Source organism: Oncorhynchus gorbuscha, linkage group LG16, assembly GCF_021184085.1.
Source record: "Oncorhynchus gorbuscha isolate QuinsamMale2020 ecotype Even-year linkage group LG16, OgorEven_v1.0, whole genome shotgun sequence".
Taxonomy (NCBI): domain Eukaryota; kingdom Metazoa; phylum Chordata; class Actinopteri; order Salmoniformes; family Salmonidae; genus Oncorhynchus; species Oncorhynchus gorbuscha.
The window spans coordinates 79,673,146-79,692,113 of NC_060188.1; the positions used below are offsets into that span (position 1 = coordinate 79,673,146).

General features: G+C 41.0%; 2 protein-coding genes and 1 long non-coding RNA gene across 4 annotated transcripts; 2 read left to right on the plus strand and 1 right to left on the minus strand.

Moving 5' to 3' along the window:
- Positions 1–2,270, plus strand: LOC123998701. Of its 2 annotated transcripts, XR_006832316.1 has the most exons (5): positions 1–647; positions 1,439–1,599; positions 1,816–1,863; positions 2,021–2,099; positions 2,185–2,270. It is a non-coding gene; the product is annotated as an uncharacterized LOC123998701 (long non-coding RNA). The 2 variants fall into 2 exon arrangements; XR_006832315.1 differs by having other exon boundaries at positions 1–1,599.
- A 115-nt stretch (positions 2,271–2,385) lies between these two features.
- LOC123998700 (pumilio homolog 3-like) lies at positions 2,386–13,635 on the plus strand. The gene is made up of 6 exons (XM_046303792.1): positions 2,386–2,435; positions 2,537–2,737; positions 3,494–3,686; positions 11,441–11,487; positions 11,680–11,770; positions 12,278–13,635. The coding sequence occupies exons 1-4, from the start codon at positions 2,406–2,408 to the stop codon at positions 11,452–11,454; spliced, it is 438 nt and encodes a 145-aa protein (XP_046159748.1). The 5' UTR covers positions 2,386–2,405; the 3' UTR covers positions 11,455–11,487; positions 11,680–11,770; positions 12,278–13,635.
- Positions 13,636–15,010: 1,375 nt separating this feature from the next.
- On the minus strand, positions 15,011–18,707 carry LOC124000458 (potassium voltage-gated channel subfamily V member 2-like). Its single transcript, XM_046306816.1, has 2 exons — positions 17,387–18,707; positions 15,011–15,736 (listed from the first exon to the last, which is right to left on the minus strand). Exons 1-2 carry the CDS (start codon positions 18,677–18,679, stop codon positions 15,491–15,493), a joined length of 1,539 nt encoding a protein of 512 aa, XP_046162772.1. The 5' UTR covers positions 18,680–18,707; the 3' UTR covers positions 15,011–15,490.
- Positions 18,708–18,968: the final 261 nt, after the last annotated feature.

An 18,968-nucleotide genomic window follows, 5' to 3' on the forward strand; every position in this document is an offset into this window, starting at 1 on the left:
GTTTGGCCGGGGTAGGCTACCATTGTAAATAAGAATTTGTTGTTAACTGGCTTGCCTAGTTAAAGGTAAAATAAAAACATTTTTTTTAAAGTAGGGAGATAGAGATACCACTAGATGGGGGGGTGGGGTATTGAACAATAAGAGGCAATATACCACTTATAGAAAACTCTTCAAAACAATTCTTCACTCATGCCTAACGGGTGGAGAGTTTTTAAATAGAACATCCACCTCATCGCATTCCGTCTAGAGAAGACTTAGTTCAAGATCACCACCCCTAAGTCAACATTTTATCTGCTGTATATCACATCTCTATTTTGCATTCAAGTCTCCGTTTTGGATTTCTTCATTTTTTTCTTGACAGTGTGCAGTTCTCCATCTCTTACAATAGAGAATTTGCCATCCACTGAAATGATTGGACAGACAATGTCTGTCAATACTTGAATACTATAAAACAGTTGAGCACAATACTTATTCAAATTCATTTTCAGTACATGACATCCAAATGCTCAACTCAAGTTTGCAGATAAAGTGTATTTTTTTCCCTTATTCAGATAGCATTTGCTCACGACTCCAGAGTCCTCCAGTGTTTAATCCGGTTTGGAAACGACAAGCAAAGACAACGTTTTTGATGAACTCCAAGGCCAGAAGTTTGTTCTGTTGTTGTTCTGAGTCATTTTTTAAATGTTATTTAACTAGGCAAGTCAGCAATGAGTCGGTTGTTTTTCTCATGCCAATCACAATGCTCTGTATCTCAATAATGGTATCCTGTTCCGTAGATTATATAGTCGAGCTGAGTAAATCAAGTATGCCAGAAATATTGTAAAGAAGTTGTTAATGTATGGGTAAGTGAGCCTTTTGCCACCTCAAATGTTGCATATACATAAAGTCGTAGCACTAGCAATACATGTACTATTTTAATATCATCCGATCTTATGCTGATATTAGCATTAGACCCTGGCAGGAAAGCAGGCCAAAATAGTCAAAACAAAATAAGGGTAATCTTGTTGATCAAATCATTTTAAATCTGTACATGATTCAACAGTAGACCTTCGTGATCGCATTTCAAATTAATAATGCCATGCAGCTTGATCTAGTCTGTGGTTGAATTCCCTGATCATTTGCTTAGACATTCACATGGGGAATCAAGTCAATAATTCAAACTCCACTCATTGTAACCTTCACTGTAATCCTGACCTTGGCTGAAGATACCAGCTGTTTTGACTATAATCTGATTCATGGTTCAGATATTAAAAAGGATGGGGACATGCTATCCCAGTATGAAGACATATCTTGTTGGATGAATATAAAGGTCCTCATTTGATTGAGTCTCTACTCACAACTAGTTTATCTGGCATGCAGTGAGGTTTACAGATGAAATAAGTAATCCAGGTTTCTGAATGGAAAATCTGACGTCTGGTATGTGCATCGTGTCCCACAGGAGCAAAGAGCAGGTTGCAGGTGTGATGGTGGGCTTCAAGGGAAAAGTGAGACAGATGCTGTGTCACTGATGCGTTGTCGGTGGTGGAGTACGCTTACAACGAAAAGGCTATCCTCAGACTCATAGAGGAACTCTACGGAACCACGTTCCAAGTCTTCAAGGTCAGGACACCTCCAACACCTCTCCCACTGCACTGTAGCAAAGTGGAGTTCTAAGCAGTAGTGGAGTTCTCCAACACCTCTCCTCTAGTTCAGTGAAAGTCTTGAACAGACTTCATAATCACGTTACCAAGAAATCCTCTTTCCGATTGCTTGTCTCTGAATATCTGCTGGTGTGGATGACATGCAGAGTGTGACTGACAGTTTGTTTGTTCCCAGTAGGCAGTGTGCCCCACACTAGAGGTGCTGGAGGCTAACCCAGACAAGGTTAATGGCATTTGAGGAAATGAAACTGATCCTTACCCCCATGGCCACAAATTGAGTATTATTGAGCACACACACCTCTAACCATTCACTCTGCACACAGGAAACGATCAAATAAATCACAATACTGCTTTTGATTTCTGTCCATCTTCTCCCGTAGAGAGGCTGTGATTAAACATTCTCTAGTGCACAAAGTTTTTCTGGACTTTACCCTGCATGCACCAGTCAAACAAAGGACTGTAAGTAGAACCAGCACTGACTGTAGAAACTACTGAGGGAATCCTACCATGTTTCTAAAACCATTTTGATCATGTAACTTAACAGGAAATTATTGGGTCGATAAGGGAGTCCGTTGTATATGGCCCACACCCACGATGGAGCTAAAGTCGTAATGCACTGCCTGTGGCATGGGACACCTAAGGTGAGTATTCACTCAGGCCTTCTAGAGATATGATCCTCACCAACCACAGACAAGTGTGTGTCCTATGTATGTCCACTGATTTATTGGTTCTACCTTTCAGGACAGAAAAGTCATCATTAAAACCATGAAGACGTACATCAGGAAGTTTGCAATGGTCAGCCAACACAACAATTTGATCGTCACGGTCTGACATGCAAATATGTAAACGTCAATGTGTGTGTGGCTGACTTATTGATCTGTTCATTTTGTCTTCAGGGAGAGTGTGGGTTCCTAGTCCTCTTCGCTGCCTTTGACTGCATAGATGACATTAAGCTGGTGAAGCAGGCCGTCCTATCAGAGATTCTGGCCTCCCTGCCCGAAGTCATCACTAATAGGAATGGAAAGAAAGTTCTGCCCCACCCACCTATCACCCGAAATCATCCAGGTGCTGGAGAAAGGAGGTGGAAACGCCCACAGGTGAGTCCTGCCACCACCTACCAATCCCTCCACACCAACTAAGCTAGACTGTAGAACACAGGTCAAACTCATTCCACGGAGGGCCGAGTGTCTACAGGTTCACTCCACCCTTGTACTTGATTGATTGAATTAAGGTCACTAATTAGTAAGGAACTCCCCTCACCTGGTTGTCTAGGTCTTAATTGATAGGAAAAAAACAAAAACTTGCAGTGAGTTTTACACCCCTGCTAAAGAACAAAGTGAGGTTAACTTTCCAAATATACCCTAGAGTCCTTAGTTGCTACAGACATTTTTGGACTTAATGTTAATGTATATACACCCATTGATGCTTGATGCTTGAAGAATATAACTTAAATGCCTCAAGCTTAGTTCAATTGTCATCCCCCATCAGAACCCAAATTATAAGTTTGTTTTACTCCAATGTTTGTATATAATGTAAGCAAACTGTATAGCCATAAAACATGGTTAAAACTAATTTTTATATAATGGCTCTGTCTGGGAATTTAAGTGGTTACAATGACATTTATGTGAATGTAGGTGAATGCTACTTTTTGACCATTTTAATTGAAAAAGGGGCAATTTCTCAAGCCAGAACTTTGTTAGGATTGTCTGGGAGTTTGACTGCACTGGGCCTTTAACATACATTAATTGCTATTGTGAGGCAATTGGACAGAAATGAGATGCCATCCATGCTTTTCATAGTCTATACTTGAAATGATTGGTCTCCATCTGATACATTGTCCCTGTGGCAAGAAGGATGTTTCCCATTGTAAGGAGCTCCTGGAGGCGGTGTCTACACCCATGATTCAGCTCCTGTGGCCACGCCCGCACCATGGTAATAGACAAGGCCTCCAAGCTTCACCTTTAGGGAAATTCTGGGGTCTGCCATCGGGGACCTGCGTCCTGGAATGGAGGCTGTCCGCTGACGACTTCACACCAGGAGGGGCAGGTGAGGAGGGGACAGGGGCAGGTGAGGAGGGGACAGGGGCATGGTGTGTCAGTGATTCTCCGGTACTTAAAAAATAAATATTTTAGCCAGTAGTTCTGACAGTAGCTCTCACCAGCCAAACGTGGTCCCCAAAAATGTCATAGTACATCTCATTTGTGCAGATATGCACCACGTCATTGCTCTCTCTCTCTGTTGTGGGCATCTTGTTAGCTGTCTGGAGGTGCCAAGATGGCGGCTTGAACAGACGCTTTTTTACTTCAGAAAGATTGAGAATTAAAAACAAAAAGTTTAGTCATTACTATTTTTATTTGTTCAAGATGTAAGACCTTTCCTGTGAATGGAATAATAATTGGATACTTTATTTTGGCATGTCCATGCAAAGTCGTGACAAAAAAAGAAAGAAAGAAGTTAGCCATTCTATTGCTAATCAACAAGAGAGAAACGTGCTTATAGACAACTGCCATAACTACACTTGGCCTATGGATAATATCATGCTTTCGAATGCTGTTGAAGATGACGAATTCCCCTCTTTACCAGTTACTCTGTGCAAATCTCCACCCTCTAAAAAACCCAACATGAACTCTGACATCGTGGCTACCCTCTCCTTACTCATCAACTCCAGGTGTGACGCCATTGAGAAAATGGTAGGCGCGAACACCATGGTTATCGAAGGCTTGAAAAAGACTGGAGTTTGCATGTGGTGAAATCAAGGATGTGAAAACGAGAATGGCAAAAGTTGAAAAAAAGGATGGAAAATAATAACAATGTCTACCATAGACGTCTCACTGATCTGGAACAATACACAAGAAAATGGAACATGAGGCTACGGCTTGCCAGAGGTGGAGAATTCAGTTTTGCCTGCAGAGAAGAACAAAGTTGGTAATACCGTCGACGTTGTGCATCGCCTCGACAAGAAGCAACAGCAAAACGATTCAATACCCAGGGGTATCATCATCATCCTCTTCACTACCAGATTATACAGGGATGCTGTCTGGAAAGCTGCTAGGAAGAACGCCTTCCTTCAGAGCCACGGTATGCATTTCGCGGAGCATCTCAGCCCAGAGGACATAGAAAGAAGGAACAAGTTGTGGCCAACGATCAAGATGGCACGAAATGAGGGAAAGGCTGCTTACTTCGGAGGACGAGGCTTCATCAACAGTTCAGAAATCCATATTCCTCCCTAAAATCTCACCAGAAGGAACAGGTTGATGGTTTCAGCCATGGTATTCTCATTTTCCTTATGTTGTTTACCTAACAAGCATCAGGTGACTATTTTTCAGGAATACTCAGGTATTTCAATTTATAAGTTTGTTTTTGTATGACCAGAAGACCTATTTTGTTTACAAACTTACGAAGAAGATTGAAAGCTGTATTTGTTTTATGTATACAGTAACTAAGATACTGTTTTAAAGGGCATACAGGTCTGCTCTGACTTTACACGGTTATTGTTCTATTTAGTTATTAATACTTAATTCCAAAAGGTCTTAAACGTTTATGTAAAACATTTTTTATTCAATTATTTTATGATCAGTTTTCATATGCACTTATAATAGTAGGTACCCTTTTATTTAAATTATTATTTATTTTATTTCTCAGAATAGTTCCTGATTACACTAAAGAGGGTTTTTAGTCTCTCTTACTACAAGAACCCTTGGTTTGGTCTTGAACATAATTTTCAGTTGAGTTGAATTTCAAAGCTGGATAACGTCTAGCTCAAACGTTATGGAATAAGCTATTTTCACTTTAAATGGACTTAAATGGTGCAGATCTCGGTTCCTTATCGTTTACGTTCACTGCTCCTACGTTTGACTCATCCTACTACAGTTTATACTTTTATATAATCTTTGTTTTGTCTTTGTCTATAGTATATCTTAATGCTTGGGGGTTACGAAACGATGTGAAGCGCAAGGCCTTATTTTTATTTGCTACACATTTTCGAACAGATTTTTGCTTTTTTCCCCCAAGAGTCTCACTGAATTTCGGCTGATGCCAATTTCTGGAGGTCACAGTGGGGCAACGATACTTGGCTTTCCCATGGATCTGAACACTCCGCTGGTGTCACGACAATGAAAAATACCTTTGGTGGTAATATTCTACACTCGGAATGTGACCCCTTTGGTCACTTTATTTGTCTTGTGATCAGTTACAATGACATTACGCTCATTACTGTAAACTTCTACAGGTACAACACCAAACATGAGAATGATGAGTTCTTCATTGGTTATCTAAATTTCCCAATTCATTATTATTGATAGGAGGGGATTTTGACATTACTATAGATAATTCAACTGATAGATGACCCCCAGGTAGGCCAACCAATCAGAATGTAGGTTTAATACTTTTTAATGGAAAGTTTGATCTTACTGATATATGGAGAGAGGTTTCCGGCCGACAGATCATTCACTTGGGTGTAACAAAACAGGTTCCAGACAACCCAGAAAAGATTTTTGGCTTATATCCAAATATAGTGTGTTCCTACAAATATTTGTACTACTCCCCTCACAGATCATAGGTCCATTTACATTGATATCAAAATATTTACCCCTGATACTAGCCTTGGTAGAGCATCCTACTGGAAGCTAAATAGCTCATTATTAAATAATGATATAGTTAAATTTGAGGTTAAAGATCTGCTCTCACACTTTTGGGAAAGGGCTTGTGAAGAAAAATCTTATTTGCTGAACTGAGAGCTCTTTAAATTTGAGGTGTCCAAATACCTTAGAAAATATGGTAGTAATCTTGCTAAGACTAGAAGAGCTGAGGAGGAAAAGGTGATAACTTCCCGTTCTCAGAGGTCCCCAGCCGACCTCTCGGGGAGGAGAAGATGGAACTAATTGAGTTACAAAATAAACTGGATAATATACAGTCGTATGAAAAAGTTTGGGAACCCCTGACAATTTCCATGATTTCCATTTATAAATAATTGGGTGTTTGGATCAGCAATTTCATTTTGATCTATCAAATAACTGATGGACACAGTGATATATCAGTAGTGAATTAGGTTTATTGGATTAACAGAAAATGTGCAATATGCATCAAAACAAAATTAGACAGGTGCATAAATTTGGGCACCCCAATAGAAAAATCAATATCAATATTTAGTAGAACCTCCTTTTACTAAGATTAACAGCCTCTAGTTGCTTCCCATAGCTTCGAATGAGTGTCTGGATGAGGGTATTTTGGACCATTCCTCCTTACAAAACATCTCCAGTTCAGTTAGGTTTGATGGTTGTTGAGCATAGACAGGCCGCTTCAAATCATCCCACAGATTCTCAATGATATTCAGGTCTGGGGACTGGTATGGCCATTCCAGAACATTGTACTTGTTCCTCTGCATAAATGCCCGGGTAGATTTTGAGCAGTGTTTAGGGACGCTGTCTTGTTGAAATATCCAGCCCGGGCGTAATTTCAACTTTGTGACTGATTCTTCAACATTATTCCCAAGAATCTGCTGATATTGAATGGAATCCATGTGACCCTCAACTTTAACAACATTCCCAGTTCCAGCACTGGCCACACAGCCCCACAGCATGATGGAACCCCCACCAAATTGTACTGTGGGTAGCAAGTGTTTTTCTTGGAAGGCTGTGCTCTTTTGCCACCATGCATAACGTCCCTTGTTATGACCAAATAACTCAATCTTTGTTTCATCAGTCCACAGCACCTTATTCCAAAATGAAGCTGGCTTGTCCAAATGTGCGTTTGCATACCTCAAGCGACTCTGTGGCATGTGTGCAGAAAAGGCTTGTTCCGCATCACTCTCCCATATAGCTTCTCCTTGTGCAAAGTGTGCTGAATTGTTGAACGATTCCTAAGCCATCTGCAGAAAGATGATGTTGTAAGTCTTTGGAAGTGGTCTGTGGGCTGTTTTTGACCGTTCTCACCATCCTTCGCCTCTCCAGTATTTTACTTGGCCTGCCACTTCTGGCCTTAACAAGAACTGTGCCTGTGGTCTTCCACTTCCTCACTATGTTCCTCACAGTGGACACTGACAACTTAAATCTTTGTGATAGCTTTTTGTAGCCTTCCTCTAAACCATAATGTTGAACAATCTTTGTTTTCAGGTCATTTGAGAGTTGTTTTGATGCCCCCATTTTGCCACTCTTCAGAGGAGAGTCAAAGAGAACAACAACTTGCAATTGGCCACCTTAAATACCTTTTCTCATGATTGGATGCACTTGTCTATAAAGTTCAAGGCTTAATGAGCTCACTAAACCAATTGTGTGTTCCAATTAATCAGTGCTAAGTAGTTACAGGTATTCAAATCAACAGAATGACAAGGGTGCCCACATTTTTGCATAGCCTAAATTTCATTCAACTTAATATTGCTACACTAAAAATCTTTGTCTGGACAATACCCCAGTACTCAGCTTTTATTAGAAAATGAATGGCATGCCACTGTGATAACTTTGTGACGACAGAGTGAATTATTATGCAGCCTCAGGGGGGTGCCCAAACTTTTTCATACGACTGTATATAAATTAAAAGCAGAAGGAGCCTTTTATTAGATCTAGGAAAAAATGGATTGAGGAGGGAGAACAGAATTCATCCTATTTCTTTAGACTTGAGAAATGTCACTCTAAAAATAACACTATCCATAAGTTAAACATGGTGATATTACAGATGACCAAAAATGAATAGCTAAATAGTGGCAATTTTTACAGAAAATTGTATAGCTCTACATACGGTCAGGATCCACAGATATGTTTTTTTTTACTCACTGAATAGTGTTCATGTAACAGAATAACTTTACGTCCGTCCCCTCGCCCATACCCGAGCGCGAACCAGGGACCCTCTGCACACATCGACAACAGTCACCCTCAAAGCATCATTACCCATCGCTCCACAAAAGCCGCGGCCCTTGCAGAGCAAGGGGAACTACTACTTCAAGGTCTCAGAGCAAGTGACGTAACCGATTGAAACGCTATTTAGCGCACACCGCTAACTAAGCTAGCCGTTTCACATCCGTTACACTCACTCTATCAGTGATATAGAATTTAAACAGTGTGATGAACCAAAGTTCAAGAGATTAGAGTCTATCAAACATCTAAAGAAAAATAAATCACCAGGGGTTGATGGTATTACATCAGAATTTTACAAATTATTTTCTGAACAAGTAGCTCCCTTCCTATTTGAAGTCTTTTGAGAGAGTATTAAAAACGATGTTCTCCCTCCTACAATGAGTCAGGGGTTAATAACACTGATACCTAAGCCTAAAAAAGAAGTGCTGCTCATCAATACCTGGAGTCCAATTTGTCTTCTTAATAATGACTGAGATATTAGCCTTACTACTTGCAAAAATAATTAAAGAAGTCCTGGATGCAATCATTGATAAAACACAGTCTGGCTTCATGAGGAACAGACATTTCTAACAATGTCAGACTAGTATTAGACATACTTGACTACTCAAGCCTAATAACTGAGGATAGCTTCATATTATTTTTTGATTTTTATAAAGCTTTTGACACAGTAGAGCATCAGTTTCTCTTCCACTCCCTTGAGACTTGGCCTTGGGGATTTTTCCTGTAAGGCTATTAAGACTCTATGCAAATGGTATCTATCAAATTGAAATATGGCACCTCACCGAGATTCGAGTTAAAAAGAGGACTTAGGCAAGGTTGTCCTATCTCTCCGTACCTGTTTTTATTAATCACCCAACTTCTTGCAAATTCTTTAAATAGTCCTGTACAAGGTATTTCCATAGTTGGTAAATAAATTATTATAAGCCTGCTGGCTGAGGATACTACACTTTCTGATAGACGCTAACCAAATTCCCATATCGATCAATGTGATACAATCCTTTTCCAATGAGTCTGGTCTATATCTTAACATTAATAAATGTGAACTCATAGATGTCAAAGATTGTGACACCTTCATATTATGGTATTCTAGTAAAATAAGAACTTACCTATTTAGGCATAACCATTACACAGGAGCAGAAGTCTAGAGGCTTACTACATTTTAACCCTCTTATTAAAAAAAACAGAGGACGCTAAATCAATGGCTACAGAGGGACTTATCTTTAAAAGGTAGAGTCCTAATAACCAAGGCTGAAGGTATCTTTATATCTTGACAGTAAAATAAGCAAGGAGATAGACCAGATGCTTTTCAACTTTCTTTGGAGAAACCGTACCCATTACATTAGGAAAACTGTTGTAATGAACACTTGTGAGAATGGTGGACTGAATTTTCTGGACTTTGCAACCTTAAATAATACTTTTAAGATCAATTGGATCAAACAATTCCTAAGAAGACTCACTATCTGGAATGTTATTCCTCATCATGTCTTCTCTACTTTTGGTGGCCTTAACTTCATGTTGTTTTGCAATTATAATATTGACAAAGTTCCAGTGAAACTGTTTTTCCATCGGCAGGTTCTTGTCATGGTCCTTAATTTATAAACAAATTTTTCTCCACACAGATATTGTATATGGAATAATCGGGATATATTGTATAAAAAAAAATACTTCTTTGTTTTTAGAATATTGGTTCCGAAATAATATCCTGTTGGTGAGCCAACTGGTAAATGCAGAGAGTCTTTTACTCAGTTATAAGGAATTCTTATCACTGTACAAGGTCCCTGTAACACCTAAAGAGTTTGCAATTGTTTTAGATGCCATTCCCTCAGGTGTTGCTATGTTATTCAGGAACATGTCAAGACCTGACCCTCAGAGCCTACCTTCTGTTGACCCATCAGTAGGAAAGATTTCTCTTTTGGTCCATTCAACAACAGAGCGATACGATCCTTGTTTCAGCAGGATGTTGTATCTATACCTTATGTTATGCCTTATTGGAATGGATGTATTGATAATATCTGTTGAAAAAAAGTTTGGATGTTGCCACACACATAACTACTTGTTAACAATATTAAGGAAGTTTCTAATTGAACAGGTTTAGGTTTATAATTGAACACATTTATGAAGATTTTACACTATTGTGGAGAGATGTACTGTTTGGATTCTTTACATACAATAGAAATAAGCTGAAACATTTTTATGTAATTAATTTCATTATTCTTTTGGCCAATTGTCATATACACAAATGTAAATTTACAAACAAAAAAAACACATTTTCGTATCCTACAAAAAGAAATTAACTGTATTTTAAGACGGTTAAATGCTCTACTAACAAAAAAGCTGTTAGAATTGTAAGTATATGAATGTCCCTTAAGGTCCTTGTGTAATTGTAATGTGATATTGTACCCCCTAGCTCGATTGTCCATTGTTTGTAATATATGTATGCTTGTGTTCCCTCATGTGCTTTACGTATATATTTGTTGTTAATAAAAAAATATATATTGCATGTATGAACTACACATTGACACCAGCAGCTCAAAGCGGGAGGTTTAAAAAATACTTACAAATTGCCATTCGGCTCCATTTGGACTCCTGAGTGGCAAAGCAGTCTAAGGCACTGCATCTCAGTGCAAGAGGCATCACTACAGACCCTGGTTCAATTCCAGGCTGTATCACAACTGTCTGTAATTGAGAGTCCCATAGGGCGGCGCATTATTTGCCCAGCGTTGTCTGCTTTAGTGTTTGGCCGGGGTAGGCAGTCATTGTAAATAATAATTTATTCTTAACAGACTTGCCTAGTTAAATAAAATTGGGTTCGCTTTTTGTCTGTTTGGTCAGCTGTGGGATGATTGTACTGGCTTGATATCAGGACAAAGGGTCAAATCTGTGGTGTCTCTGTTCTCTAGCAAGTGCTTGGTATTGTGTAAACATTTTTCTCATCTATGTCCTGTTCTATAGCTGCACATGGCTGATCGAATAAGGCGAGATGGAGGCCGGGAGAGAAGGTATGACTGACCGCACATATCACCCAACATTTGTTTTATAAATAATATCACCTGTAGGCCTGACCACACAAATATTACCTCACAGTTATGATCTGGACGTGGTACTCACACAGACAACTGCAAAAATGGCTGTGGGCGTGTCCATATTGCCTCGTGATTTGATTTTGTATCTTCCTGACCATGTCTCCACAGAGCATGTCTTCAGGGTCCTGTTGGACATGGTGGGTATGGACAAGCTGAAGACGTGGGCTGCAGTGAACCATGGGGCCATCGTGCTCTGTTGGTGAGTACCTCTACACTGTTAGATCCAATCCCTCTACCCAGTCACATAGCAAAAACTCCAGCACAATGGACTAATCCTGCAAAGCAAGCAAACTGGTGCTTAACTAAAACAAGTGTTAATAGAAGAAATGATTCCAGCTCCTACCGATTGAAGTTCCCTAATCTTGTTGATTCATATGCTCTGAAATTAGACTAAGATTACTTTGGTCTTAGTTATTTAAACATTTAAATCTTCAATGTTCTGCTTGTTATATCAGCCTAGCTGTTTGTTAGTTGCCAGTGAAGTTGAGTGTAAAGGGAGAAAAGGGCAGGGCCAGCTGGGGGTTAAGCACGTCTTACAGGGAGACTGCGTTTGCATTCATTCTCCATATCACTGGGTGATGTGGGTAAGAAAAGGACGGGCACAGCTGCCCATTGTGAAACAGCAACAAGCAGTGGATTACATTTCAATTCTTTTCGTTTAATTTTCTGGTTTCTCTGCCACTTCCCTTGTTCCTTTTCACTCTAGCCCCCACCCCTTCCTCCATGTGCCCATTGTCAAGTTCTGCTGGAGAAACTGGCCTGATACAGATACCATCTCACCAACATTGACCCCCTCAACTATTGTGACCTCACCAACTGGAGTCACAGGTTCTCATAACTGTCCCCTTTGACCTGACTATCCTGGTGAAATCCCTACTATGACACGAAGATGGATGAAAAGAAACACTGATTTGTACTGCATTTTGTCAAATTCATTTAGGTGTGCTTGTTTGTAAAGCTGTGGAGCAAGTATTTAAATGTAAAAGGCACAAATACTGGCAGTGTTTTTGTATAATCTTGTAACTGATCGGTATGAGTTGTACTAGCTGATCCAGGAGCTGGAATTAACTAAAAGAAAACATGTTATTACAACACAAACTATCCATTGGCAGAGAATGTCAGTAAGCAAATTTCATTTTTTTTTTTCATCTGTAGAATATTAACCCTGATGGTTTGTGTGTCGTCACCTTTATGCCACGTTAAATCACCAAGCCGTGGTCGGGTCTGGTAGTCTGCTCATCTATGACGGAAGGAAGCCTGCATTCTCACTAGCAAATTCATTTAGTGGGCCCTGCTCAGGTTCCATCTGTCCTGGTGTCTGATCCGGACAGACCCAGTCAGACGAAACGGCTTATTTCTTCCAGAGACCTCACATTCTTCTAATCAGTAGAGGATTATCAATGGCTGCCTGTGTGGCTACTATTTGGGAGGTTTAGGCTCACGGCAGTAGTCGGACTTGCACTACTTTTGAGAATTTTGTTGACCAGTGAAGACAATTTGGGAATCAAATCAACATTGAGAGCTGTGCTGTTATTTTGATGATGCTCTTTTTAGCAAAAGGTCTGAAGTTGAAATACAGTATCAATGTCCAGGTGGCTGGTGAACCTTGTGGGTAACACTGACAGAGTTTATCAACAAATATTTTCCGGGAGGAAATGTTTGCTTATTTGAGAGTACTTGAGGTTTTCCAAACACACATGATCAGTGACCTACTCTTTTTAATCTTCTGGTGTGGAAACATTGCAAGCTGCTTCCATATCCATAAATCCGCTTTGGGAAGATTCAATCCTCCAGATACCCAGATTATTTAACCTGTCTGCAGATTCATCCAGATGTTGCATTTTGAATTTATTATTTCAGACCGGGTGCCGTTCTGCAGTGGATTATGTCTTCTTGTTGGGATAACATGGCCATAAGGACTGGAGGGGAATAGTGTGGTATACAAATATAGTTGAAGTCAGAAGTTTACATACACTTAGGTTAGAGTCATTACAACTTCTCCACAAATTTCTTGTTAACAAACTATCGTTTTGGCAAGTCGGTTAGGACAACTACTTTATGCATGACAAGTCATTTTTCCAACAATTGTTTAGACAGATTATTTAACTTTTTCACAATTCCAGGGGGTCAGAAGATTACATACACTAAGTTGACTGTGCCTTTAAAACAGCTTGGAAAATTCCAGAAAATGGATGTCAATTAGCCTATCAGAAGCTTCTAGAGCCATGACATCATTTGAGTCAATTGGAGATGTACCTGTGGATGTATTTCAAGGCCTACCTTAAAACTCAGTGCCTTTTTGCTTGACATCATGGCTGATTTCTTTTGATTTTCCCAAGACCTCAGAAAAAATTATTGTAGACCTCCACAAGTCTGGTTCATCCTTGGGAGCAATCTCCAAATGCCTGAAGGTACCACAGTCATCTGTACAAACAATAGTACACAAGTATAAACACCATGGGACCACACAGCCGTCATACCGCTCAGGAAGGAGATGCGTTCTGTCTCCTAGAGATGAACGTACTTTGGTGTGAAAAGTGCAAATCAATCCCAGAACAACAGCAAAGGATCTTGTGAAGATGCTGGAGGAAACGGGTACAAAAGTATCTATATCCACAGGAAAATGAGTCCTATATCGACAACCTGAAAGGCCGCTCAGGAAGGAAGAAGCCACTGCTCCAAAACCGCCATAAAAAGCCAGACTACGGTTTGCAACTGCACATGGGGACAAAGATCGTACTTTTTGGAGAAATGTATTCTGGTCTGATGAAACAAAAATAGAACCGTTTGGCCATAATGACAATCATTATGTTTGGAGGAAAAAAGGGGGATGCTTGTAAGCCGAAGAACACCATCCCAACTATGAAGCACGGGAGTGGCAGCATCATGTTGTGGGGGTGCTTTGCTGCAGGAGGGACTGGTGCACTTCACAAAATAGATGGCATCACAAGGATGGAAATTTACATGGATATATTGAAGCAACATCTCAAGACATCAGTCATGAAGTTAAAGCTTGGTCGCAAATGGGTCTTCCAAATGTACAATAACCCCAAGCATACTTCCAAAGTTGTGACAAAATGGCCTAAGGACAACAATGTCAAGGTATTGGAGTGGCTATCACAAAGCCCTGCCAATCCTATAGAACATTTGTGGGCAGAACTGAAAAAGTGTGTGCGAGCAAGGAGGCCTACAAACCTGACTCAGTTACACCAGCTCTGTTAGTAGGAATGGGACAACATTCTTGAAGCTTGTGGAAGGTTACCTGAAACATTTGACCCAAGTTAAACAATTTAAAGGCAATGCTACCAAATACTAATTAAGTGTATGTAAACTTCTGACCCACTGGGAATGTGATGAAAGAAATAAAAGCTGAAATATATCACTACTATTGACATTTCACATTCTTAAAATAAAGTGGTGATCCTAGCAGACCTAAGACAGGGATTTTTACTAGGATTAAGTGTCAGGAATTGTTTAGAAAAACTGAGTTGAATGTATTTGGCGAAGGTGTATGTAAACTTTCCACTTCAACAGCCTCATTTCTTCTGTATGAAGTCTAAGAGTCTAAATCTCACGTGTAGTTGAAGGATCACTTTAGATGAAAAAGAATAATGATTACTTTGTCAGCAGTATTTTTGCTACAATGCAAGGTTGCACTCCCATCCTTAGGAGCATTAATATCCAAGTACGTAATTGCATACATGAATCTCATGTTTGGCAATGAAACTATGCAAGCAATAAAAGTCATATTGATAGGAGAATCCATTTCTAAAACCTGAATTTAACCATTTATACAGTAAAACAGATGCATAGTAACTCCAGCTCCCTGGGAACCCCTCTTGGTAGTGGCGTAAGTCACAAAATAACTTAATTGAATGGAAAGTCTCCCATAGTGATCTTAGAACATTCACCAGTGTGTCTATGGACAGCATTTGGTTAACTTCCTGGCCGCCCTCTTGGCGAACCTGACCTTGCCCCGAGCCTTCACTGTAGACGTGAACTCCTGAGACTTCAGCTTGGTGTAGTAGTCTGAGAACTTATTGTACAGGATGGAAATGGGCATGCCGTTCAAGATGACCCCAAAGGAGATGCAGGTGAAAGCAAACAGCCGGCCCAGGATGGTCTCTGGAAACATGTCTCCATAGCCCACAGTAGAGATGCTCACCTGAGGGAGAAGGCCAATGGTCATTTTATTTGGAAACATGAACGTAGTCTCTACTGAACTTGCTAACATTGCCAGGACCACAGTTGACCCTTAATGATGTGTGTGTGAGTGCCACAGTGTTCATGACAGGCATGGGAGAAGGCCAAGGAGAGCCCATGTGAAAAGCTTTGTGTGGAGGGTTAATCAAAGGGAGGGCGAGTGAAGTAGTTTCTGAGTTTCTGAGACTATATTCGCTGTCCTCCTGAAGGCTGTTGAAGCATTGTTAAATGGAATTACAGAACTAAGGGACTAGGTTAGTCTACAGTCAATGGACGTAGGACAGATCAATTTACATGTCCTCATCTAACGCCTTCGATTACTTAAGGTGGAAGTGCCTCAAGGGGAATCCTTAAATACCGTTCCCCTGGCAAAGTTCAGCCATCCTTAATACCATTTTGCACGCATGTACACTAGGTGTACATAAACATTAAGAATGCCTTCCTAATACGGAGTTGAGCAGCAGCATTGCAGTTCTTGACAAACGGGTGCACCTGGCACCTACTACCTGATAGGAATTTTATGAATAATGACTAAACAATATCTACATTTTAAATAGAACTATAACTAATTCAACTCTACTCTGTTTTATTATATCTGATTAACAATATTAATTCATAAGGAATGGATTGTGGAGCATGAAACAGGGGGTAATTAAATTAAATGAATACCATTCCAGCCAGGTTAGAGGGGACTGGAATGGGTTTGAGTTTGACTGGAATGAGTTTTTAAGTAAGCAGAAAGGGTCGTTAACCTACGGTTGAACCGACTCAACTTAGCTCTGGGATGTTTAGATAAGGCAGTGTGTGTTTTCTCAGGTTTTCATCAGCTGGAACTGTCTGCTGAATGGTGATGGATGAAAACTCCAGAAGTTGTATCTTGATGTAACTGTGTGTCTGGAGTAAGAGAGCAAAGGGGTGGTAATAAACTATTGAACTGTTGGGAGGAAGAACAGTTTATAACCTATGACGTCATATTTTGTATATAAACTGTTGTTTGTGGTTACATGGCAGCGCGCTCTGAGAATAAATTATATTATCTAATATTGATAAGACTGGTCTGTCTATTTTATGCAAATAGGAATCAGTCCGTCTGATGGAATGAGCAAGTGTTCTTAATATTTAGTGCACTCAGTGTATATTTTAGGCATGGGAAAATAGCTTCCACATCAGCTCTAATTAAACACGGTGGGGATATAAGGGCAGCTACTTGCAATGTGAAAAAGTCTCTTAAAAGGCAACAGTGATAATAGGCTACTGTAGCTGACAGGGGTGTGATGAAGCAATTATTTCTGCCAGCATGTTGGTGACTAGGTGGAATTGAAATGTGAGTGAGCAGACATTATCATCATCCGCAGGTAACAATGAATCACGGTTGCTCAAATCTGTAAAACCCAATTGTGTGTGTTGTCAACAGTACCAAATAAAGAGAGACAGCACAGAGCAGGGCCAGAATGACAGTCCAGGATATGCAGTGTTATTGTAATAATATACTAGTTACTTGCTGGAACATAACAGTGAATGTTTCAAAATAAGGAAACTAATCAATTAAGTAATATAATCATATTTAGCCAATTACTTATAATAACCAATGAAATAGTATGGGATTACTTACAGCTGCCCACCACCATGCTTGAGGGATGCTGGTGAAGTTGGTCTGATGGACATCATGCTCTACAGTGTACACCATGGCAGAGAAGGTGAGGATTCCCATGGCGATGAAGAGGAAGAGGCAGCCCACTTGCTGGTAGCACTGGCGCAGCGTGAAGCCAAATGCCCTCAGCCCCGTAGAGTGACGGGCCAGCTTCAAGACACGGAAGATCCTCATCAGACGCATGATTCTCAAAACCTGGCCCAATTTGCCCACCCGGCCCACCGTCTCGATGTCTTGGTGCTTCCCGTAGTTGTCGGTCTCAAAGCACTCCAGCACCAGCTGCAGGTAGAGGGGTAAGATAGCAATCAGGTCCACCCCGTTCAGGACGCTTTTCCCGAAGCGCGGCAGGTCCGGGGTGGACACCAGACGCAGCAGGTATTCCATGGTGAAGAAAGCGATGCAGAAGGTTTCCACATACTCCCCATAGGTCTTCCCACTCAGCTGTCCCGTGGTGGTGGTATACTGCATCTCCTCCACTGTGTTCAGCGTCATGGCCACCAGGGACATCAGCACGAAGAAGCTGGAGGCTACAGCCATGAGCTTGGCAGTGACCGAAGAGAAGGGCTTCTCCATCAGGTTCCAGATGATGTGACGCATCTGACCCAACGCCATCCCGTGGAACAACTCCTCATTCTCCTCCATCTCAACCTCTGCCTCCAGCTCCCTCTGGATCTTCAGCTGCTCACTGAGCTCGTCCTGGCGCTCCTCGAAGGAGATTCGGCAGCAGCGGTGTGTGTTCCTGATCCTCACGCCCCAGTAGTTTATCTCCTCCAGGAAGTTCCTGGGACACAACTCGTCCTTGATCCAGAGGACGCCCGTCCGGTAGAAGTTGAAAATATTGTGGAAGATGTCCGGGTCTCTGTCGAAAAAGAACTCGTTGTTCTGGACAATATAGTCGTCACACAGGTCCAGTTTCCTGTTGTGGTTTGTGTATGTCGCCAGGCGGCCGATCCTGGTCTTGGGATACTTGGCAGCCACCCTGTAGGAGATCTGATACAACGTCCCACCCACGTTGATGTTCAGCATGTAGTTCTTCGCAGGAATGGAGAGGCCTCTTGTCAGGTATATCATTACATCTTCCTCATCTTTGTACTCTGCGTAGATGTCACGGCTGAGTTCTTGCATGGAGTTCCATGGTTTCACCAAGTTCTGGGTGAAGGGAATATTGTTGTCCTCCTCTGGGTCCTTGTATGTGGGGCCTGTTCCCCCGACTTTGTAGTTGGGGAAGAGGCTCCGTCTCCTTCTCTTGAGCATCCTGGAGGTCTGCACTAGGACCTGGTTAGACGCGGTAGCTCACGGAGTGGTGTGGAGGCATTTACACAGGTCTAATACGCTCTCCTGAGTCACTTACAGCAGTATACCAGCAGAGAGAGAGAAACAACCCTGACCGTCTAATGTTGCTGACTGAGAGGATCTGGGTGCTTTAAGTTTTAAATACTAATATCCTCTTCCAGTCCCTTTCCCCTATTCGCTCTCTCATTCGCCCTCCCCCTCCCACCACCACCGTGACATCTTTCATTTGCCTTACATTTCAAATTCCCTA